We start from the raw sequence: 24,987 nt of genomic DNA on the forward strand, positions 1-24,987 counted from the left end.
CTCAAAAGGCTAAACATAGAGCTTCCCTATGACCCAGCAATTCCACTACTTGGCATTTACCCAACCATCCAGAAACTAGGGCATACTAAATCTATTAGCACAACAATGTTTATTGCAGCATTATTCACCATAGCAAAGATATGGAACCAACCTAGATGTCCCTCAGTTGATGAGTGGATCAACAAGTTGTGGTATTTGTACACAATGGAATTCTATGCTGCTGTCAGAAAGAATGACATCGCCCCATTTGTTAGGAAATGGAAAGACTTAGAAAAAATCATATTAAGTGAAGTAAGCCAGACTCAAAGGAACTTAGGCTCAATGGTTTCCCTCATTCGTCATAATCAGTAGAAACCTTGGGCTCTACTAGCAGAGATCTGCAATAGAGCAAAACCTTGATACATAAGGCCATATAGTATGAAGCTAATTGAAAGGACCTCCAGGATCTTGAAACAAAACCCATATAACGAATGATTGTTGTCCTTAATGTACTATTTTATCTCTCATCTCTTTTGCTGTCCCTTGGTTATCTCATATTGTTACAGTATCTCACTTTGATATCTGATATATTGGATTTATTTGTATTTGGTTATTTGAAATTGGATAGAGAAGGGGGGAAAACCAAGACAGGGGGGGGGAGGGTAATGGGGACCAAGACATGTGAAAGGGTATCAATGTATGTGAATTAATGCACCCTCTATCTGGCAAATATCATGTAACCCTTTTATTAATTACAATAAAAATATTTTTAAAAAAACAATACAAACCTTCAAAAGATAAAGCCAGTCTGGCTTGCCTCTCAGAAATATTACCAATGGTTGCTACAAAAGACCACATTAACTAATTGAAAGGTATTATATATTTATTGTTTGACTGCTTACCCTTCATCCCACACAGATGCTCAGGCCAATATTATCTGATCCACTTAGCATGTCATTGTTAGTATCTCAACAGCAACAATACTTGGGGAAAAAATGGTATTAAATGAAGTAAGCCAGATCCAAAGAAACACAGGCTCCATGGTTTCCCTCATTTGTAATAATTAGTATATGTCTAGGATTCTCCTAGCAGAGGATCACAATAGCTCTAAAACTATATGCATATGGCCATATAAGAAGAGGTTAAGCAAAATGAACTCCAGGATATAGAAACAAAAAGTTTATCTTTGCCATTGTTGTTCTTAATGTATTATGTGAAGCTATTGCTTTTCTCTTTTTCTCCCCTTATTGTTTATCTCATGTTGTTATTGTATCTGACTTTGGTATCAGGTATATAACATTAATCTACATAATGTATATACATTCATCTATTTACTTGAGATAGAGAAGGGAAATGGAAAACCAAGATGATTAGGAGGGGGTGAGGGAGGGAAAGTGGGAAGAAGAAAACATGGGAAGGGGTATCAATATTCAAGTAGTAATGTACCACTACCTGATGACTGAAACTGTAAGCCCTCTATATATCACTCTAACAAAAAAAATACAATTTTACTAGTAAAAGATTTTTTTGGGGGGGGGGGATCATGGGGCTTGAACTCTGGCCTGGGTGCTGTTCCTGAGCTCTTCAGCTCAAGGCTACCACACTACCCTTGAGCCCCATTTCCCATTTTCTAGTGATTTTCTGGAGATAAGAATCTCATTGCTTTGCATTGCCCAGGCTGGCTTTGAACCATGATCCTCAGATCTCACCCTCCTGAGTAGCTAGGAGTAGCGTGAGCCACAGTACCCAATTTAGTAAAAGCTTTTTTTTTTTTTTTGCCAGTCCTGGGCTTGAGCTCAGGGCCTGAGCACTGTCCTTGGACTTTCTCAAGGCTAGAGCTCTACCACTTGAGCCTCAGCACCACTTCCGGCTTTTTTTCTATATATGTGGTACCAAGGAATCGAACCCAGGTCTTCGTGCATGCTAGGCAAGCACTTTAACCACTAGGCCAAACTCCCGGCCCTAGTAAAAGCTTTTTGTGATAAAAGACCATGAATGCACTTGGGATTTTGCTTAAATTTTATTTAGGAAAATGGCATTGTTTTGAGATGTTTTCTGGATGGTATTTCTCTGTTTTCTCTTCTTCCTCCTCTTCCTCCTTCTCATCTCCCTCTCTTCCCTGTCTTCCTCTGCCTCATCTTCTCTTTTTCTTCTCTTTCTCATCTTCCTTCTCTGACTTCCTGTTGTCCCTTATTCCCTCCTTCATGTGTGTGTGTGTGTGTGTGTGCGCGCACGCATGTGTTTGTATATTTAAGGATAATAGAGTGAAAGTGCAATGAGGAGATACTCAACTGGACACAAATACCATTCAATCAGATGTTACTGGTAGGTCTCACATGAGTTCATGTCTTTAGCATGCACCAGTATTTTCTTCTTACAAGCCTTTATATTTGTTATTGATTCCACGAAAGGCATCTCTAAAAGCAGTCATGCCAACCGGCCCTGCTTGATTAATGGGACCATTCAAGGAATCAGAGACTGAAGGAAACATTTTTTACTAAATCTCTTCAAAAGGAAGTTCTCAGAGCTTACCTCCTGAGAGTTAAGTGTGGATTCTCCAAAAATGTATAGGTAGTTTTATAAATCATAATTATTTGCAATAATGTTTGGGAGATTATCCTCTGAAATAAGTTTACCACACTTAACAACTTCAATTGCTCATGTGACCATCTCAGCTAAGGGGAAGCCATTTAAAAACAAAGAAGACTTTTAAACACAATCAAGAATTATTTAGAACCAAGTTTCCTGCAACTCTTAGACAGAAGTACACTGCATAGTCCATTGGATCTATTTTGCATTGTTTGAATAAAGGAAGCACACATCCAATATGAAATTCCTTAGCTTTATGAATGCAAACATATTTTTATTAAAGAATGAATGCATTTAGGCTAAATAATAGTTTACATATGTCATAAAGCAACAAGCACAATTTCAGGAGGCAGGAGAATCTTCCTCAGTATGACTCCATGCTTACTGTACATGCCTAGAAACGGGGTCCACATATGAAGGGCACACATACATACAAACACATACACGGACACATAGGTATACAGCCCCAAATCCAGCACCCTTCCTCTCTGCATCAAATTAGCTCTCATTTAAGGCTTCTAAGGCATCTGAGTGCCCCTAATATGACCAGGAATACAAAGAGACTTTTTTTTTTGAAAAGGAGCAGCATTATGTGGAAATGGAATTATCTATCTTCAGCCTTAAATGTACATATTTTAACAAACACTCTCAATTTCATCCCATGTTGACTCTATGGTATTCAAAGGTCGGTGAAACTGAGAAACCTCCAGATTACCTTAGTGAGAAATCATTTTAACGTTTCTCCTTAGAAATAACAAATAATCTGGTACTTCTGACTCTAAGATCAAGGGTAAGATTTCCCTTCAGGTGAAGATGGGTCTTTTTTTTTTTTAGACAAGCTGAGTTTAGCTAGCTCATTCCCTACTAAAATGCATTACTAATGAAGGGGCCACACACAGCTTGTCTTACAGATTTCATCCAATAGGACCTTCAGCCAAGGAAGTGGCAGTAAGTCAGCTAGGGCTGAGTTAAGTGCAGCCTCAGTAGTTTGTTTACTACTTCCCTCTTTCAGGGGTGCTGGTGAAAAGTCCCAGTTGGTTGGTTTGTCATTTACTTCACTTTCTTCCCTTCTGGTGTCCTGCACTGGGTGTGGAGAACCCCTATCTCTAGGGATGCTGGAAGGGAAAAGAAAGATGGATGGTGCAGGAGGAAGGAAGCTATCATTAGTAGATGCAAGTCTCCCGAGAAAATAGATGAAGAGAATACAACAAGAAGGTACTATTCGATATATTTGTGTAAATCAAAGCACATTATCTTAAACTGCGAATTAATTGCCGACTACCAGCTTGTTAGTTGTAAAGCTCAATAAAGGCTGTGCTGATTCACGTAGGGAGGAGACAGTCTGCCAGTCATTTGAGCCTTCCCCAACTGTGGCCTCTACACCAGCATCAACACCTCGTGCCACCCACCCTCCCTCCAAGGGTGCCTCCAGATCGCTGGCAGACTGGAACAGTCTCTGCCTGAGAGTGGTGACAACTGGGATGGAAATCTCCCATCAGGAGGTGTTGGTCTAGCAGGAAAAGCACTCAGAAGAGAAGACAGAGAACCTTCCACCCCCATCTACACTCCCATCCTCCTCTTAGTCACAGCAGCAGCGATTGCAATGTCACACGAATGACTTGAATGATACATCTCTTTAGATTGTAGAATTACTCTTCGGCATTTAACAAGCATGGGTCGGTCCATAAGAGTGGCAGTCTTTTCATCCCAAATTTGAATCGTTGAGTAGCCGGCTAGCCTCTCGAACTCCTGGAGCCTTGCTGCCTTGGCTGGAATACTCCACATCCCTCAGCCATCGTCAGACTCCAATTCCTGGGAGACTTCTTCGGAGGAGCTGTTCCTATGGATCCGCCCGTCACTCTTCATGCTGTGGAAAGTCTTCCTGAAGGCCTCCATCATGGCATGGGCCAGTTTCTTGGCCTCCAGCTTGCTCTCGCACTCTACGGCATGGCAGTCCATCTGGTAGGACAGGTCATCGTTGATCTCCCTGTACACCCAGGCGAAGACGTTGGGACTGACGTTGTGGTCGGCGGTGCAGTAGGCGATGCGGGCCACCTGAAAGGTATCCATGTGGACGGTGGCCTCGCCCTTGTGGTCGAGGTGGTGCAGCCACACTTGGAATGGGCGAATCTCCAGGAGGGCGTTGGCCGGAAAGACATCTTCTCGTGCCAGCGTGTGCTTCTTCCACAGCTCAATGACAGGCTTCTCCGTGCAGCCAGACAGAAACTGCATGCCGGTGGTGGAGACCTTCCCCAAGTAGGTCACCTGGGGGTAGGAGACAGGGAGCGAGGGGAGAGGTTAGTGGCCGGCTCTTCATTCTCTTAGCCCAAATTCCTGGCTGTAAATTGCCTCGAAGGAGTTGCGCTTTAGGACTGCAGTACATCGTTATCCCTATCACTGCTTCCACAAGCTCACCCTTCGCTCCCCTTGCTCTCTTTACTTTTCTACTATATACATAGGATTCATAGAATATACATTCTCCTCCTCTTCTCCTCTTCACTTGTCTGCCCCTCTCCCCTTGACCTCGTTCTCCACCCCTTCAAGCACTCACTTCCTGGTGTTTATTTCCTTCAACTTGGACTCTGTCTTTCTAAGGAAAGGGGCAACTCTATTCAAGCTCCCTCTTGAACCCGTCCTTATGTATTTCGGTTGAATACACTCGTGCACACTTGCATGCCATCCAATATATTGATATTTATATGTAAAAATCTCACTTCTACAGATAAAGGAGAACATGCATCTTTTGTCTCTCTGGTCCTCACTTCATTTTTTTCCAGGTCTTGCCATTTCTCTACAATGGTAAGTATCATTGTTTCTAGGGGATGAGTCAAATTCCATTGTATGTCTGTAGCCCATTTTCTTGATCTATGTGTCCACTGAGGGGCATCTGGACAGATTCTACTCTTTAGCTATGGTAAATAATGCTGCAGGGAGCTAAACTTGTGTTCCTTAACACTTGGAGAATCCAACTGGGAATGCGCAGAGGATTTGTCTTGTCCCTGGCTATCAAAATGTCTACTTTTCTCCTTAACAATTTCCCTGCTTGATAAATGTAGCAGAAGTTTTTAAATAGACTTGGATTTTTTAAAAAATCTAATGCAGAGAGCTAGTCATCCGCCTCCACCCCCTTTAAATTAAAAACGAGTGATTACAATCTTTTGTTTAATTTGGCATTTCTTTAAAAAATCATAAGGTCATTGAAAGTTTATTCTCAACCCAGCATGCAGAGAATCTAATGATAACAGGGAATCAAAAGGAAATAGAATCTGAAAAACAAAACTTTTATTACATTTATCTCCTAGCTACGTCCTCTTTCTAAATCTTTCCACTTGATTTCAGTTAGGCTTCTTGCTTCCTGGCTAATGCCAAGGACACAAAGAATGTTCTCTTTAAACTATAGCCTAAAGCATGATTGTTTTTCTACCCCCCACCCCCGCGGCCCCCGAAAGGTAATTTTTTTGAATGCAGCAAGGCCTCCTTACTTCACACTCAAATGATTTCCCAACAGATGAGCATCATTGCTGATGTGAGAATAACTAAAAGGAAGAGCTAAGACTGGAAGGCTGGTTTGTGAACTACTGAGGGAAGCAGTGTGAAAACTAAAACAACAACAACAATAATAATAATGGCATATTGTTCATGATGTGCCAAGAAGGAATGTTTTTATTTACTAAAATAAGCATGAAGAAATACATAAAACATACAAGATCAGTTAGCATGAGTCCAAATCAATGTCTATAATTAGTCTTTGATGGCTACATAGAAAACATTTAGGACACATGTGGGACAGCTATTGTTTTGGGGTTTAGGTTAACTCTGCAACAAGTGTTAGATACACGTTTCCTTTAAAGCTGTATTTGTTTGTCAACAATGGTCATGCACACATGTAATAATAACACTTGGGAGGGTCAGGAATTTAAAGTCAACCTGGACTCTACCGGTCATGCACACGTGTAATAATAACACTTGGGACGGTCAGGAATTTAAAGTCAACCTGGACCGTACTGAGAGACCTTGTCTCAAAACAAATGACAAGGTAACATTTTAGTAAGGCTACACAGATGCTGGGCATCTGGAAACGTTTCTGGGGAATCTTACATCATACAGAAATGTGTTGGCTGAGCCTTGAAGTAGGACTGTTATGTGCAGAGGATGGAACATCATTATAACTAGATAGTCACGCAGAGCAAAACAAGATTGTAAATCCTGGCTCCACTGTTTACTTACCAATGAAGTGGCTCTACACAAACCCCTGACTGAGCACACACAGATATGAGACAGATGGGAGTGAGATGGACCAGGAGAAGGGCATGAATGGGGAACATTCAGCACAAGGAAGGAAGGTACCACAAATGCAGAAGACTCAGAGAGGTGAGTGCGTTCCTGGATTTCAAGTCAATGGGTCTCTAAAGAAAACAGCTAGGCTGTCCAGCCAAGCATCATCTTGTTTAGGAAACTGGCTTTCCCACCCTGACCAGCCCCTGGGCCTTTGCCTGAGAGTAGTCAGAGAAAAGTCTCCACAGGGAGAGATGGCTGGAGTATCATCTGGAGAGTTGAGATTCCGCTGCTTCTGACACAAGGCCACTCCACTTGTAGACAACACAGGTATGTACAAACACTTAAAGTGTGAGTTCAGAAGAATGCTTTCTGATGTCACGAAGAAAGGGGGAAGGGCAAGGCTAACAAACAGCAGAAACCCAGACACAGGATAAAGGGTAGTTTGCACGAGGAGGTGAGGAGACTAGAAATGACAACACAGGCATCCAACTGACATACTTGGGTGTAGGCAGAAGGGAGAAAGATGACTCTGGTGTTGAAAACACTCATACTCCCCAAGACAGCCACCAGCCAGTCAGCTCACTGTGTTACTCCAGAGGAGAATCAGATGAGAAAGATGAGTTCAGGAAAAAATACACAATACAGGTTTCTGGAATAACACTTTGTAAAACTTGTTCATGAGACATAAAATCTTTTATTTTTGTAGCTTTATTGCTTTTCATGCAAGTGAAATTCATGTCATCTAAAATGGACCATTTAAAGCCTGGGATTCAGGCCTATAAGCAATCTTCTCCACAAGTATATAAGCTTTACCCAGTTTCAAAGAAGACCCTAAAATCATCCAACAGTTCCCCACTGCCTACAACTAGCTCACCCCACTAGTCCCCTCCTTCTTGTCCTTATAATTTGTTTTTTTTATAGACTTTATATAACTAGAATCACACCCTGAATGGTTTTGTCTGACTTGTCCCACTCATCATGGTATAGCACGGATCAATGCTCCTTCTGTTTTACCTCTTGTTCTCCTATGCTTTTTTTTTTTTGAGTCAGGCTTTCCTTGAACTCCTAGCTTCACTTTGTTTTCCACAGTTTCAAAACACATAAAGTTGAAGACATGATTCTGGAAAAATGGTAGATTGGAAAGGACTCCCACCCCGCCTTTGACCTGAGAGTAATTGCACTGGTAAAGTCTGTGTCTGATGTGTCAATTTCGAGGCTTGAAACGTTCAAAGGGAAGATTATGAGCTAAGCTTCAGTAAAGTTGATCATTTTCAGTGTGGGGCAAAGTGCCAGACCACCATTTCCCATTCCCAGCTTTATGTCAGGTGGCTCCATGCATGTTCCTGGAGCATCCTGCACGGCTCACAGCAGAGGATCAGATGAGGAGGAGAATGTATTGTTGTGGCACCTGTTTCATTACTCCAAACCATTTATCTCTCAGGTGGAGTGAGTGACTGCCAGGGGATTTAAAGAGAGATTCTTCCCTCTTCTCCATTCAGTATTCTATTTTTCCTATTCGGGGAACATATATTGAAAACAACTGCACAGGGCAAGTCCTAGCTCAGAAGCATCCAATAAAAATTGAAGTTTGAACCTCAGGATGGCCCTTGGGGTAGAGGATGGCTCACACCAGTAACAAAAATACACATCAAAAAATAAATTCCAGGCTATGAGTGTGACCTAACGGTAGAGTGCTTGCCTAGCATGCATGAAGCTGTGGGTTCAATTCCTTGGTACCATATACACAGAAAAAGCCAGAAGTGCAGCTATGGCTCAAGTGGTACAGCAGCAGCCCTGAGAAAGCTCAAGAACAGTGCCTAGTCCCTGAGTTCAAGCCCCAAGACTGGCAATAAATAAATATATAAATAAATAAATCCCAAACAGAGAAACTTGGGAAGGCAGAGAATTTGATTTGTAGATTTACCACATCCATATATTCAAATGCACAACTGCCGAATGCAAAGAGTCTGGAAAATAAGATCCATATGAGGGTGGAAACTAGTCCACAGACACTGTGTGTGAAATGAAGCAACAGCAGATCCACCAACAATAAATACTAAGACAGACTGGGGCCTTAAAGATAGTCACAGAACGAAAGGAAGATGCAGGGAAAGCCAAGGAAGAATTGAAACTATTGACAAGTGACAGAAAACCCAAAGCCAAAAGCATAAAAGAGGCATTTCAGCTGGAAAGTACATCAACTGAAATGAAAAATTAACTAGAGGAATTCAAAGATAGTCTAAGGCAGACAGGCTTCTAGAATAGATCGAGAACTCAGAAATAGGCCCCTACATGATTGGATGATTTTTTAAAAAAAATTTTCTCTCCCCACCCCCTCCCTTTTTTCTTATTTTCCCCTTCCCTTTCCTATTTCAAATAAACAAATGAAGGTATATACAATATAACAGGTAACAAAGTCAGATACTGTAACAATATGAGATTAACCAAAGGGCAACAAAAGAGAAGAGACGTAACATAGTACATTAAAAACAACAATCACATAATACAAAGCTCTTGTTTCCATGATGAATGGATGATTTGTGATGAAACCATTCACTGGGAAAGGGACAGACTTTTAAACAAAAAAGTAGGGGGAAACATGGATATACAAGTGAGGATCTTACCCAGTGTTTTATAAAAATAAACCCCAAACTGATAAAACAAAAATGGCAAGAGACTTTTGTAGGTAAAATTCAAAGACACACATGGCCAATAAGCACATGAAAAGATGCTCAATGTAACTAATCATCAGGGAAATTAAAATCCAAATTAAAAAGAGTGGCCACTTTAACTCCATTAGCATGGTAGCCACTAAGAGAAATAAACAAAATAAAAATGTTGGTGAGAAAATGGACAAATTGGAATCCTTGTGAGCTCTTGGTTAGAAACATAAAGCCCTAGTTATACTTCAAAAACAGTTCTCCAGGTCTTCATCAGTAAATGAAATACTAGTAGTGGTGACTTACCCTGACAAAGATGTCTATTTGGACTAAAGTTCTGGAGGTTCAAAGCTAGTCTTGGGATGTGCTTCATCAGTGAGCCTCCCTAACTAAGCATGGCGAATGGCAGCGTCTGGGGGCAGGAGCCTGAGGGAGGCAGAGGTATATACTGAACAGGAAAAGAGAGAAATGAGACCAGCGGGGGAGTGCTGTCCAGGTTTGGTCCTTCACACTTTCACAAAGGGGCCCCAGATTTTCTTCCACTTCCTAGCAATGCCACCTCAGGGAGCAAACCTTTAGCCACAGTGAAATTTAAGGGGCACAAAAGCTAAATTTAAAGCCCTAACAAACATGGAAGTTATGAGTTAAAAAGACTAAAACAAACTTGGGAGGGGGTACGGAGAGGGAAAGTGGGAGAATAAAATATAGGAAGGGGTAACAAGGTTCAAGAAAAAAATGTCCTCATTACCTTATGAACATAACTGAAACCCCACATCACTCCAATGTAGGGTTTTTCAATAATTAAAAAAAAACTAAAACAAAATTATCAAGTAGTCCAGCAGTTCCATTTCTGAATATTACCCAAAGAAATTGAAAGCTGGATCTTAATATTTATATGCTCAAATTCAATGAAATAATATAAAGCTACAATGTTTTATCACCCAAGTACCTTTCTTTCAAGACACATATGGAGAAGATGTGTATTTTATGCATAGATTGATATATGTATCTAGTCTTTAAAAGGAATAAAGTCGTGACATGTTAATATGTAAAGAAACTTGGAGGACATTATGCTAAAGATAATAATCTAGTTCCTAAAAGATAAACATTGTAATCAAACTTATATGAAATATTGAAAGTAGCAAAAATGGTACAGAATAGTGTTGTCCAGGGGCTTGAAGGAAGGGAATGGGGAATTACTTTGAAGGGGTATGAGAAAGGGTAGCACAAAAAGACTTACAGAGAGGGATATTGGCCACAGTTGCATAACATTATGAATTCATTTAAAACCACTGAAATGTAGATTCAAAAATGCTTAAGATGGTCATTTTTATGTGGTGTGCATTTTCTCACAATAAAAACAAATCTTTAAAAAAAGTGCACAAGGAAAGGAAAGTTCTTAGAATGCCTCATGTGAAAGCATATTCTCTTTTACTCTCCACTGAAACTGGAAATAACTGTGTTTATATTTGATAGGAAAAAAATGCCTCTGAGTCTGAGGAAGTCCTTTGATCTTCTTTAAACTTACTCTCTCTCTTTCTCTTTACACGGATGTGAGTGTATACACACACAAGTTTCTTTCTAAAAATGGACTTACATCATGGTATTAAAAAGGACTTTAGAAATTTTTATTAGAAGCCACAGATGATTGAACACCAAAGGAAAGCAATTTCATAGTAATAAAATTTCAACAACTTAGAAAAAATGTATTTCTACTTACAAATATTTACGACCTATAAACTAAACATTTTCAGGCAAATAAAGTTTTATTTTTAGAGGTGTGCTTCAAAGAATAGAGCAGAGATTAGTAGCTCAAAAGATTTTTATAAGTCATGGATTAAAGCTATTTAATACTATATAGGTATTTATAAAAAATAATTTTAAAACTCTGAGGCACATATTGCATGTATAGATATAATCTTAATGACCCACATTTACTAGTAACATGAGAATAACAGAGTAAATACCAAGTGTGGGCATCTCAAATGTCTGCAGCCATCTGAAAAATAATAATAGATATTAGCAGCATCTTTGAGAGCAAAAGTCCTGTACCCATTCAATTAAAGGACAATTGTGTGGATCAGAATGAAACACCGGCATCACAAACTCAACTCCACAGCCTTCCATCCAGACAGGACACACAACCAGTTATGTACCCCATGAGAAGATGACATGAATCCATACTTGAGACAGAAAAGTGTGGGAATTTCAACAATGGTTTAATGATGTATGAAGAAAATGGCAGAGAAGAAAGAGCACTGTCAAAAGACAGCACTTTGCTATTAGATGAGTGCCGTTTCTACTGGACACTGTCTTTCAGACATTTATTCTTGATTCTTATCTTTAGACCATTTAATATGGGCATGCTAGCTGTAGTGGGTCTTCCTGAACAATTAACATACATATATGCATGAGAAGAGCATAAGAAAGGGTCAAAAGGAAGAAGGAGAAGGAACAGAAGTCAGAAACAAATAACATTCAGGGAGTGAATTTGATTAAAGTACTTTATATGCGCATTGTGAATATTACAATTGTATAATTAATTTACATAAAAGATTTTTATGAACTGAAGGAAACGGGAGGATGTGTGGGTTCTATGCAGATACTGTGACATTTATATAATGTATTTGGGCATCTGTAATTTTGGTGTCTTGAAGAAGTGTGGTAGAAGCCGTGACTTACTAGTTCTCAGGCCTCAATAGATAACACCAGGCAGGACCTCACCTGTACTTCATCTGTAATCTTTTTAATCCCCTTTAAAGAAGAAAATCAAGTGTATACTTTGAACCAGTGAAACTACAACTCTTCTCAAAATTGCTGAGGAAATGTTAGGTTTCACTTGAACACTGCTGGGAGACAGCGCAACCCAAGCAATGTGTGCTGAGATGGGCAGTGGATGCACTCTTCCATACTTTCTTTAAACACCCAAAACGTGCAGACACACACACACACACACACACACACACACACACACACACACACTACAAAGCTTTAAAAAGATGTGTATTTCATGGACAATATTGCAGGAGTAAATATTCAGAGCACACATTAAAAAAAAGAGAGAGAGTAATTGAAGGAGTCTGCTGTGTTGCCCTTGTATAAAAGAACTATCCTCCAGGCAGTATACATTCAGAGTGTGTGTGTGTGTGTGTGTGTGTGTGTGTGTGTGTGTGTGTAGTGGGACTCTTAACACAGGTCCTTGATAGTGCCCTTTAGCTATTTTGATCAAAGCTAGTTCTCTACCACTTAAGCCATAGCTCCACTTCAGGCTTTTGGCTAGTTAACTGGAGATACAAGTATCACAGACTTTCTATCCCTGGCTGACTTAGAACTGTGATCCATAGATCTTAGCCTTTTAGTAGCTAGGATTAGAGGTGTGATCTATTAGTACCTGGTTCTAGTCTTTTTTTTTTACTTAAAAGAATTATTAGTATTTTGCAACTTCAGAAAGTACGATTCCGATATCTTTCAAATTTTAGAAAACTAATGTTTTCTAACCTCTTAAAACATGAAATATAATAAATATGAATATAATAAACATGAATATAATAAAACTTAGATTTGAAAACAGTCCTAATATTCAGTTATAATCTATTAATTCAAAAATAAATTAGAAAACATTCCTAATACTATGTGCAATCATGCAAACATTAGGCGAAAGTGCACATAGGCTTCATGAATACATGACTACTTGTACATGCCTGTACTAACAAGGTCTCAGGGATATCCTATAAAAAGAAAAAAGAAGGAAGACAGAAGGAAGGAAAATATATAGAGTGAGACAGACAGACAGAGAGAGGACTCTTCTCCCATGAGTTGTTCTCCTGTGGGCCCCCGCTGGCCCCCACCCTGCCCAGCAGAATGACACAAGACTCTGTGCAGTTGGAGGAGGACCTGCACCATTGGTCGCAGGGCTGCTCCCTATGAATCTGCTCTCCTGCCGCTTTATAAAAGAGGCAAATGCTTTCCAACTGAATGAGTCCCTTCTTGGACATCCCCCCCCTTTTTTTAAGAGGGGCTATCTTCTGGAGCCCCAAAGTTGACAGGGAACACAGATCTGATCCAAAATGATACCCGGTTTTGTTGCATAAGCCATAAATCACCCATGTTGTAGGAACAAAGGGACTTGTAAGATGACATGAAGTCTCCAGAAGGAATAATAACTGGTTGGAAACATGTGGTAAATACCACCATGTCCCTAGGGAAGAAACATGCAACTGAATCACTTTGAGAGAAATACACAGCCAAAAGGAAACTTTTCCTCATGTGTCATTCTCGGTCAGACATGTATACTCTAAATAGACCTTGAAGTGAGTGTCAACAGAACAGGCTTTTAGGAGTTACTGTAGCATATCATATACAGAGGCTCTGGAGAGAAGGGGTCACCAGAGAACAAAGTGCTGATAGTATCAGACTGGCGAAGACTCTAGTCTTCGGAACCTTCCTTTTACAAGCATGAGTTTTTCAGCCTACCAGCCAACTCTCCATTTGTGAATCACTATTCTCCATTCCACTGTGGCTAAACTAGTTCTAATAGCCTGATGTCTGTCCTGCTGGACAAGGCAGCACTTCACTTTTCTCTTGGTAGCCAGTCCATACTTCAGTGCCTCCTGCAAAGCCTTCATTTACAACCTGATTCACTTCATGCTAACTGGACAATAGGATATAGATAGAAAACAAACAGACAGACATATAAAAGAGAACTACATATGCACACATATTCCCTATTTCAGAGACTGTGGTTCTGATGCCCACAAATTTGAAGCTATTTATCACAAATTGCACAGCCCATCTCTGAAAAAAAAAAGAGGGTGTGGGCATAGCCCCTCTGGCCCAGAGTCAAAGCTCTTTCTATTGCTGTAATCCCTTTAACCGGAGATCTGGACCCAGTATCTTGCATTCTGGTTTTAGCTATCATTTATCAGGCCATTCCTCTAAGTATTCATGCTGAGACCAAGGCCTGACTGGGGATTTGGAAAGGTGACATTCTACCAAAGCTTGTTAAACATTCTAAAAGAGGGATGTGGAATCGGCTGTAGTTAAACTGTCCTTAATCTGAAAATATGTTTGCATTAGCCCAGGATTTAAATTAAAAAGCTTAGCCTCAATAATTGTAAGGGAGAGACAGTGTACATAGTTAATACTCAGCTATCAAATTCCTAAGATCCTCTGAAATGCTGTTTTACAAAGCAAACGAGCACGACTTCAGCAAGCAGATGTGATATGTGCTACCTGGAGTCGAAGTCTGCCCTGACAAGACTATGGTGGGCAGAGCCTTGTACATCCCTCCAAGCAGGTGGGCCTCAAATGAAGGTGAGCCTTAACTCACAGTAGGCCTGGGCACCCTTTCCTGGAGGGTCATGACTCTGCAGCCATTTTACACATGGGTGGAGATCAAAACTGTGAAGGAAGAGATACTTTCTTTTCCCGAGAGTGGGCCTTAGCTACCATTTTGGGGCCTATCCCATTTTGACATCCTTAAACAGATGGTCAATCCAGTTATCCTGTAAGCTAAACAAGAATGGGGGGGGGAGGCAGGGAAATAGCAAACTTTCTTCATCAAGAGACCCCATAAAGTCTCTGCCTATTATCTGCTTAGCCAGGATGTTATTTTTTTCACAATATCAACAATTCTAGCAGCAAAATACAGAGTTCCTAAATGTGCTGCATATTTATGCACATCCCTTTCTTAAGCAATATTTACTACAGTATTTTTCACAAAGTCACAAAGACTGAGGATATTTTTTAATGTAATTGCTTAGCATTTTCCCCTAATTATTTGCCTGGGTGAGACTGATAAAAGAAAATCTAAAAGTGCATTTATAGAAATGTTATAGGAAGATATATTTTCTTTTTCTATGTAAATGTATATCATGAGGGAAATAAATTAATTGAACTCCTGATACTGGACAATAATTATGAAGCATTTTTATCTCTCATTTAGAGATAAACATTTAACCATAGCATGGGTCTCACCATTAGGTAGTTAAGTGACAGTTTTATTTCTGTTATGCATATCATAACTTTGTTCTGATGATGCAAAGTGACTGGATTTTTATATCCCATCTTGAACCTATCAGGCTGTCTTCCCAGCATGCAATTTGTTCTGTCAATTGGGTCTTGAAGATGTGTCAGGTTTGGAAATATTGTCACTGTCACTGTCAAAGATGGAAGCAATTTATCGCGAAGGCATTGAAGTATGCCCCTGATGACAAAGTCATTTAAGAAAAATGACACCACATGGAAATCCAGATATTCTCACACTGTCTCTTCCGGTGAGTTTGCCTGAGGGTGATCACATGGAGCACTGTTCCATCCAGAGATAGGAGAATAATTTATTTCATGACAAGTCTGATATGTCCCCCTCTGCTTTCTAATCAGTAGAGCATTCTGAAAATGGAGACAGCAAGCCAGTAGTGCACTGTAGGCCCTAAACTGTTCACAAGGAGAAAAGGTTCTAAATGATAAATCAATATATAGCACACTGCTTGAGAGGTATCCTGATGAATGGATTCAAGGAGCAAGTGCTATTGCACGTGAAAAATGTCACCAATTTTAGTCCATGTAGCAACTTATCAGTTCATTTTCTGTGGCACACAACTCATTAGGAAATAAACACAGAGGGCACTAAAACATTTAGAATGAATAATGTGGAGACAATGTTTGATTGGAGGTAATGAAATAAACATACAAATATATTGATTATAAGTCTAGTGTTCTTAATAAGTGGCCTGGAAGGTTGGATACAAGAAAGAAAAGGAGTACTGAAGCTAACTGAAATTACTGTGCATTCCAAGCATCAGAGACATGTTAAAACGAAACCTTGCATGAGCATATTCAAAGTAGTTTTATTGTAAGAGCAAAAAACTGAAAACAGTCCAGGTATCATTTTACTGATAAATGGATAAAATGGCTTGGTGGCTGAAAATGGCATCCCATGCCATGAAACTCTACCCATAGCATGTCACAATTAAAAGGAATAAACTTTTGATAGATGTAACAATGATCTAATTTCTGGAAATTATATTCAATAAAGGAAAATCAAGTCTTAAAACCTTACATAACATACACAGACAGAAACACATATATACATATACATACATATATACATATATATGTATATATGTCTGTGGTTGTTAGGGGTCAGAGACTGAGTTAAGGGGTAAGAGAGTGATATTCATGATGTGCAAAGGAAAATTAAAGGATATAGTTAAATACATCTACCACCTTTGTAATGGACACATGAGTGCATAAGTGCTAAAGTTGCACAGAACTAAGCATACACACACATAAGTACCAATATAAACAGAAACGGCTTAAGAGAGCTGATAGACCATATGAATGTGGTATATTATAGTCACAAAATGTAGAGGTTGAGTTAGGTATAGGGAAATTTTCTACATCCTATCTCACATCTGTATGCAAATTGATGAGCCAATCCCTATAGTTTCAATAAATAGTCATCTCATCTACCCCATCACATTATTTTTTGAATAAAAACTACCTGTTACTGATCATTAATTATCAAAATAAACTTACATTGTTTGGATCAACAATTATTCCTATTAATTGCAAGGATCTCAAAATAGAGGAATGTATAAACTTAAAATCATATGGTTTCAGGAAATAATTTTTGAAAATCCCAATTATCTGTATTTTTTCTTGAAGAAGAAGTACAACAGACTGAAAAATAAATCATTAGGCAATAAGTCTGTAATGTACTTCTTACTATCGCGGGGATTCAAGGAAAGAAAGAAATCGTTTTCTCACATATTTTTGTCACTTATTAAAGGTAAATGTGAAGCTTTTGACCACATATTTACCTAAGGAATTCTCAGATGGACCTGGTAGCTTTTTGTCTCAAATTGATCTTGAGAAATAAATTTGAAACAGATAGATTTATAACACCAGAAAAAGGATCTCACAATTTGGTATAACTGTAAAGCAAGAGATATTTTAGGTGTCATAGAGCTCTTCTGTATAGCCAGTACTGCATCATACCATACCAGGCATCTCTTGAGCTACTCTATGCTAGATCAGGTAAGGTGTGACAAGAAGGGAAAGAGAGAACAGCCTTGGCAGTGGTAGTAGTTCCACGTGCCTTCTAATTGTCTCCATGAAGTTATTAGCAAAGTTAGACACAGGGTGAGATTTCTGACTTGAATATCTAACCCTTTGTCTAGCTCACAGAAAAATGTGAATGAACATTTGAACTTAAACTGAGTCTCCACTCTATGAAAGAAATAGAAGTGCCATTACAGTTTAAGAAGGAAAGGGAAGGGGCCGGGAGTTTGGCCTAGTGGTTAAAGTGCTTGCCTAGCATGCATGAAGACCCGGGTTCGATTCCTCGGCACCACATACATAGAAAAAAGCCGGAAGTGGTGCTGAGGCTCAAGTGGTAGAGCTCTAGCCTTGAGAAAGTCCAAGGACAGTGCTCAGGCCCTGAGGCCCAGGACTGGCAAAAAAAAAAAATAAGGAAAGGGAAGAATATAATATTTATGGTGGTTAGAGAAGAACTAGCTTACAATAGTTTCAGTTATAGTAATCAATTGCATTAATATTATGGTACTTTTAAACTAACTTCCTATTATAGTATTTTATTTTATTCCTTTTTTGTCAGTTTTAGGACTTAAACTCAGAGTTCAGGTGCTATCACTGAGCTCTTTTGCTCAGGCTAGTGTTCTCATACTTTGAGCCACACTCTACCAGTTCTAGTTTTTGAGTGGTTAACTGCAGAGATAAGAGTCTCAGGAGGACGTCTCTGCCTAGACTGGCATCAAATCATAATCATCAGACCTCGGCCTCCTGGGTAGCTAGAATTACAGGCATGAGACATTAGTACCTAGCTCATATTACAGTATTTTAAAGACACTAGAAATTACATATTTTACAACTATTTTAGAGTACAATGAAAGTTTTTATATGTTTTAAAACAGTATCAATGACAGTACCAATTTATCCTGTAGTGAATTTAATAAAATCCCTTCATTATGTCTAACCTAACTGCTTCTTATTTAAATTGGGGACCTGGAATTAGAAAAATGCAAATTGAAATTACACTGAGATACCTTTTTGGCCTCTCAGGCTGACGAGAATCTAAAATATGGCATACACGCCATTAACAATGAAGTAGAGGAAGATATTCTTGTAGACAGCTGGTTACATTGCAAATAAATTGTATTTTGGGAAAGAAATTGTCAATATACAGGAAAACAATTTATATCTTTTGACTAGCCATGCCTTGGAATTTACTCTGAAGACACACCAAAAATAGAAAAATGCTTAATCAATTGCAAGTCACTCTAGTATAGCATTATTTGAAATTATAAAGTATGTTGTTTCAAAGTACCATGTACTCATATGAAGAAGGGTGGAGTGAGATATACTGATCTATCTATGGAATCCATCCTGATGCATGCATGGAAGATGAAGATACTTCCAGGAAATGACTTATAAGGTTCTATGAAAAAGTAAACACTAAAATTACCATCTATTAAGTTGAAGCAAGAATGGGATGTGAAAATATGTGCATGTATTTGCCCCCTTGAGAAAAAAATGAAACGGAAAGAAGGAAAGAACAGAGATTGGTTGTCAAAATGGGAGGGGTGGGGTTGGAACTGGGGTAGAAATGGGGATCACGTGATAATGGGTTACAAAATATGGATGTGTGCTGCATATTTGTGTGCAGGTCATGGTACTAGGGCTTGAATGCGAGGCCCCCAAGCCTGGCTTTTTCACTCAAGACTGGTGTTCTCATCACTTTGGGCCATATTTCCACTTCTGGCTTTTTGGTGATTAGAGATAAAGTGTCTTTTTCCTTTCTTCCCAGGCTGGCTTCAAACCAGGATCCTCAGATCTCAAACTCCTGAATAGCTAGAATTGTAATCTTGAGCCACCAAGCACCCGGAGATACTTTTTGTGTATTTGTTCTTGTTTTTGTTTTTGTTTGTTGTTGTTATATTGAAATGTTTTTGTGATTCTTAGAATCACAGAAACCAAAACGAACAGGAGAATAAGTTCAAATATGGAATGAAGCCATATATCTCATAGGATTGAAAGTGGAAAACACAACCACAGTGAGGAGAGCAGAAAAGTAACAAGCTTTGAAAATATGCCCTCGGGCATAAGAAAAGATACTATCTACCAATACTGAATTTTTTCACTATGTTTTTCAAAAGGGTTAGTATAGTTGCAAATCTGCAACTGCTTCATATGTGCTAAAGGAATAAGTGAAAAGATTAGTACAATGTAAGTTGTTGAGAATCAGATTTCTCACTGTTGGAGGAGCTTTCAAATATGGGAAGGGGGAAATCTGAACAGACTCCTGCGACATTATTTTTTGGAAAGTTCTGTGCTTTTGTTATGCTTAAGTAGATAGGCACAGATATCAATTAAGGCTTGAGTGTATATAAGCATATATATATGTATATATATATATATGTTTGTACATAGGTATGGTACATAGATAGGCATATTTCTGAGCCAGGCCCAGTGGTTGGTGAAGAGGCTCATGTCTACAGCAAGAAGCACACTGAAAGATCTTGGTTTCTTAATATCACCCAGTCCTCCTGGAGGAAGATGATTCCAGGGCTGGCACATTGGCAAATGAAAAGTCTGACATGAACCTGAAACATTGTGCTATGCTCCATAAAGTAGGAAAACGCTCCAAAGGAAAAGAAAATTGTTCAAAGACAGTATCGATTTCAATGAGTTCCTACTAGCTAAGTCAGGAAACAATCTGAGATTCTAGGAATTACAACTTTTTGAATTAGAATCTGAATTAGTGCTAATATAGTCACATAATTAAACATGAGAAGAAGAGTTTATCTAATAGAACTCAAACTACTAAAGGTATAAGACATTGAAATGAGAAAATCACTGTCAGAAGATATGGTGGATATGGCTTTAGGCAAAAAACACCAGGAGATATGAAGATGAGGGATGACATGTTTGATGAGAAGTTGAACATTCACATAGCTCAAAGCTTTTCCCCACGAGACACTTATTTATTATAAGTGACACTTACTTATTACAAAACCAAGTGGTTCAGCAAGATATCCTGAAAAGAGCAGACAGATCTTCTGTTACCTGCCTGTCAATCATTTGAATGATCTCACCCTGAGTGGAGAGCTAAGCTGGCCCCAAAGGAGGAGCATTGCTTAAACTTTCAGGATGTAATGAAGAGAATTAAAGGACATGAATGAGAGGCACCATGTGATCCTAGATCACATCCTGACCATCCTTTAGTTTTGCTTTGAAGTACATCAGTATGCAATGGTCAAAATATGAATAGTGTATAGTCGTTCCTACAAGATGCTGTTTATTGCACAGTATCTATCATAGTGTTTTACCGGCATTAATTTTCTGATTCTGCCCATTTTTTCCTTGGTTAAGAGAAAATTAAAATTTCTAGGAATTAAAGTCCCATACTTGCAATTTATTCTGAAACCATTCGAAAATTAGGCGTTTCTTTGTGTGTGTGTGTGTGTGTGTGTGTGTGTGTGTGTGTGTTGTGTGCATGAATGAATGAATAAGTGCATGTAAGACAGAGATGTATAGACACAAACATATATGTACAGAATATAAATGATAAAGGTAAATAAATATGGTAAAATATTTATTTTGTAATGTGGTTTCAGCATTTTTGTATTCTTATGGAATGGTACTTCTAGTGGGGGACTGTTAACGTTGAGCAACAAAAAATTTCAGGGACAATGCCCAGGCTCTAAGTTCTAGCCCCAGGATTGACACATGTGTGTGCACTTATACACACATACACAACATACACAAAAAGTAAGTTTAAAGAGAACCTAAGCTGGACAGCTGTGGCTTACATCTGTAAACCTAGCTACTCAGGACACTGAGATATGAGGATCATGGTTTGAAGCCAGCCAGCACAGGGAAATTTGTGTGTGTGACACTCTTATCTACAATAAATTACTCAAAAAAAGGCCAGAAGTGGAGCTATGGCTTAAGAGATACAGCACAAGCCTTGAGCAAAAGAAACTAAGGGACAGTGTCCGGGCCCTGAATTCAAGCCCCATGACCAGGGAAAAGAAAAAATTACATGTAGCCAAAACCATGTTTGTGATTTTAAACATCTAGCTTCTTATACTGATTGGGTCAATCTATTTTTAATAATGAGTGATACAATTTACTTTATCCTTATCTCTTCTGGTGCGTGCGTGCGTGCGTGCATGTGTGTGTGTGTGTGTGTGTGTGTGTGTGTGTGTGTGTGTGTGTGTGTGTGCCTGTGTAGTATACCCAGGTATTTAAGTAAAAAATTATAACATATGTCTGGGTGCAGTGGCTCACGCTTGTAATCCTAGCTACTCAGGAGGCTGAGATCTGAGGATCAAAGTTCAAAGCCAGCCTGGATAATAAAGACTGTGAGACTCTTATCTCCAATTAACCACCAGAAAAATGGGATGTGGAAGTGGCGCTGTGGCTCAAGGGGTAGGGAGGAATCCTTGAATTGAGGAGCTCAGGGACCACACCCAGGCCAGGAGTTCAAGTCCCATGACTGACATACATATTTGTGTGTGTGTGTGTGTGTGTATAAATATATGTAATGTAAAATCTTGTTCCATATTCCAAAGCAGCAGCTCAAACTTTACAACTTGGGGGTGGGTAATTGGGCAGGTAGAGAAAGTAGGAGAACATGGGGGAAATGAGGGAGAGGCTAACAATGTTGGATAAGAACTGGGCCAGTGAACCATGTGACTATTTGTTGCTATTTATTGGATTTCCAACTCCATTCTTTAAGAAAGAAGGGTGAAAGCCAGATGCTGGTTGCTCTTACCTATAATTCTGGCTACTCTGGAGGCTGAGTATCAAGGATTATGGTTCAAAGCCAGCTCGGACAGGAAAGATCTGTGATACTCTTATCTCCAGGTAACCAACAGAATGCTAGAGGTTTGGGCATGGCTCAAGTGATAGAGAGTGCCAGCCTTAAACTTAAAAACCAAGTCAGAGTATGAGGTATGAGTTCAAGCCCTGGTACTGGCATGCACACACATACTTGTAAAAAAGAAAAGAAAAAATGATTAAAATAAGAAGGAGGAAGGGAGGAAGGGAGGGAGAGAGGAAGGAAGAGAGGAAGGGACACTGGAAGGAAGTGGAAAGAGAATGATGACAACTACTTAGAAATACAGAAGCATGTACTTCTAATTTAGAAGCTTGTGTATGCTAGCATTGAAGGTCATCTGGTTCAAAGCACCAAAAGAATAAAATCCTCAGAAGTTGACTTGTTTTAGAATGTTTGGTAAACAAGAATAAGGAACAAAGCAGTCTCTAAGGATGCTTTGAATATTAAAACCTGACTTGAATGGGAATGCAAGGCACTGGCTAGTCTAAAAGTTCAATTCATTGTGGATTAGGGAAACCAGGCAACATCTTGAAGAAGTATCTGCACAGGGGTTGTAATGTAGCTTAATGGTAGACTCCTTGCCTAGTTTGCATGGGGTCCTGCATTTGATTCCTCAGTACCACATAAACAAAAATAATAAAAAAAAGATTTTGTTTTCTTTACAAAAAGACGTACCTTTTAAATGGTCTGCACTACAGTCTTATTTTCTTATTTTACCACCATAACCCACTGCTAGGGTGACACGAGATGCAATTGTTGCCTAGCAGAATCAGAATTGCTTCTCTATGTTTCACTCAGCACAAGCAAAGAGCTGTGACCAGCCAGCCACTAGAGCCACCAACCCAAGTAAATAGAAAATGCAGCAACATCAATTTCAGACCTGTGCCACCCATCAAAGGAGTAGCTCCATGCAGCCACAGTGGAACCAGATAATCATGGAGGTCATTCTCTGAATCCTTTAAAATACAGTTTTCCATCTGACTGGGTTCCTCTCCTATTTTAGGGCACAAAACATATGAAGCAAGCAAATGTACAGAAACCATGATTCACAAAGAGAAGGAAGACCCTTTCTCAAAAAGAACTTCCTTTTCATTGTTTTAGAAAAAGAAATCCCTTGAGGCTGAATGACATCTATAAATTGGCTGGGTTTCCCATACAACTCTCTGTGAGACTTTCCTTTTTTTGTTTTAAAAAATCTTTTTAAGTAGTTGTACAAAAGAATTCCCATTTAACAAGCTTGTATATGAATATGATACAATTTGATTCAATTCATCTCTTCCATCATTCTCTCCATTGCCTCCTGACTCCACTTCTTCCCTCAGTTTTCTTAATTTTGTAGGATATACATTTAATTTTATGGCTGTATTCCCTTCCATTTATCTCTTTATTCACCTGCTCGTTTGTTGGTTCTCACATTTTTGAGTACCAGGTTCCTGATGTTTATTTTATTGGACTGTAAGGTAGCCATTCCTTGACAAGAAGAACAGTGCTGCCAGCCCTGCTCAAACCTGACCGTGCCCACCCCAACCACAGTCATTCTGATCTGGGCTGCTAGCAATTCGATCCAAGAGCTGAAGGGGGAAAAATGGTTCTTGGAGCAAACTTACATATTTCCATAGAAAACCCCACTAACTCTAACAGAAACCACACTGGAATAAGCAACAGGTCCTCATTTCTAGCAAACAGATTCAGTACAAAGTAAAGAAAGAAAAGGAGCTGAAGGAATGCTATACTTTCTCAACAATCAAAGTTTATTCCCCATACACTGACATAGACCTACCGCTAATTTCCTATTCCCTGTGAAGTTCTGTTGGTTTGTGAATACTGACATATTGGTATTCTGACTGAGAGTTGGGGAACTAGAAATGAATATACTTTGTGGTATAAAATAAATTCCTAAACGATTTTCATTTTATAGAGGTGCAGTGTGAGAACAAACAATAGATTTCGGTATATATTACAGAGAACAAATCTAAATTTCTTTTTCATATATTTTAAAATTCCATATACTTTAATGGAAGCTCCAGATAACGAAAAGATTGCTCCTAAACTGACTCAAGTCAACCCGAAACCCAATTAGCATCCCAAAGCTAATAGACTAGTTCAGAGTGAGATTCATATAGAGTTACTACAAAGACTTGATCCCTGTGTTAGATTTTGGCTTAAGCAAAAATGACAATTTGAGGAAGACGCCAGCATGATTTTCAAGTCCCTAGAAAAATCCCAACAATCTCAACCATCAAATGTGCCACTCAGTATCCACCCACTCTGAATTATCATGAAACTTAACTTTTCTAGCACTCTCCCATTGCCCAAGTTTATACAAACACTATCACTCTCATCTTACGTACACCTGAATAAGTGGCAAGATTTCCTATGATCTTGACTGCTGGAAAATAAGTTCTCAGTAACAGAAAAGAAGTTATCCATGATGGTTCTCTTCTACCCCTTAGCCTCCAAATGCCCCTCATGTCCCCAGAGTCTGAAGCCATCATTCGATATCATGACATCTTCCTCAGTGGTTGTCCTTTGCTCATCAAAGCTGCTGCTCCTGTGTGAACTAAATCTAGCCCTAGTCCCACGTCACTAACTCATAGTCACAGCCAGGCACAG

The 24,987-nt window shown here is 39.2% G+C and overlaps 1 protein-coding gene across 1 annotated transcript in view; it reads right to left on the bottom strand.

Annotated features, from left to right (window-relative positions):
• Positions 1 to 2,807: 2,807 nt before the first annotated feature.
• Pid1 (phosphotyrosine interaction domain containing 1) overlaps positions 2,808 to 24,987 on the bottom strand; it is a 223,554-nt gene continuing 201,374 nt past the window's right edge. The window contains exon 3 of the mRNA XM_090354956.1: positions 2,808 to 4,833. Within this exon, the coding sequence (XP_090211082.1) occupies positions 4,357 to 4,833 (477 nt within the window). The 3' untranslated portion in view covers positions 2,808 to 4,356. The remainder of the gene's footprint in view (positions 4,834 to 24,987) is intronic.

Source organism: Megascapheus bottae, chromosome 21 (assembly GCF_031878675.1).
Source record: "Megascapheus bottae isolate mThoBot1 chromosome 21, mThoBot2.hap1, whole genome shotgun sequence".
NCBI lineage: Eukaryota > Metazoa > Chordata > Mammalia > Rodentia > Geomyidae > Megascapheus > Megascapheus bottae.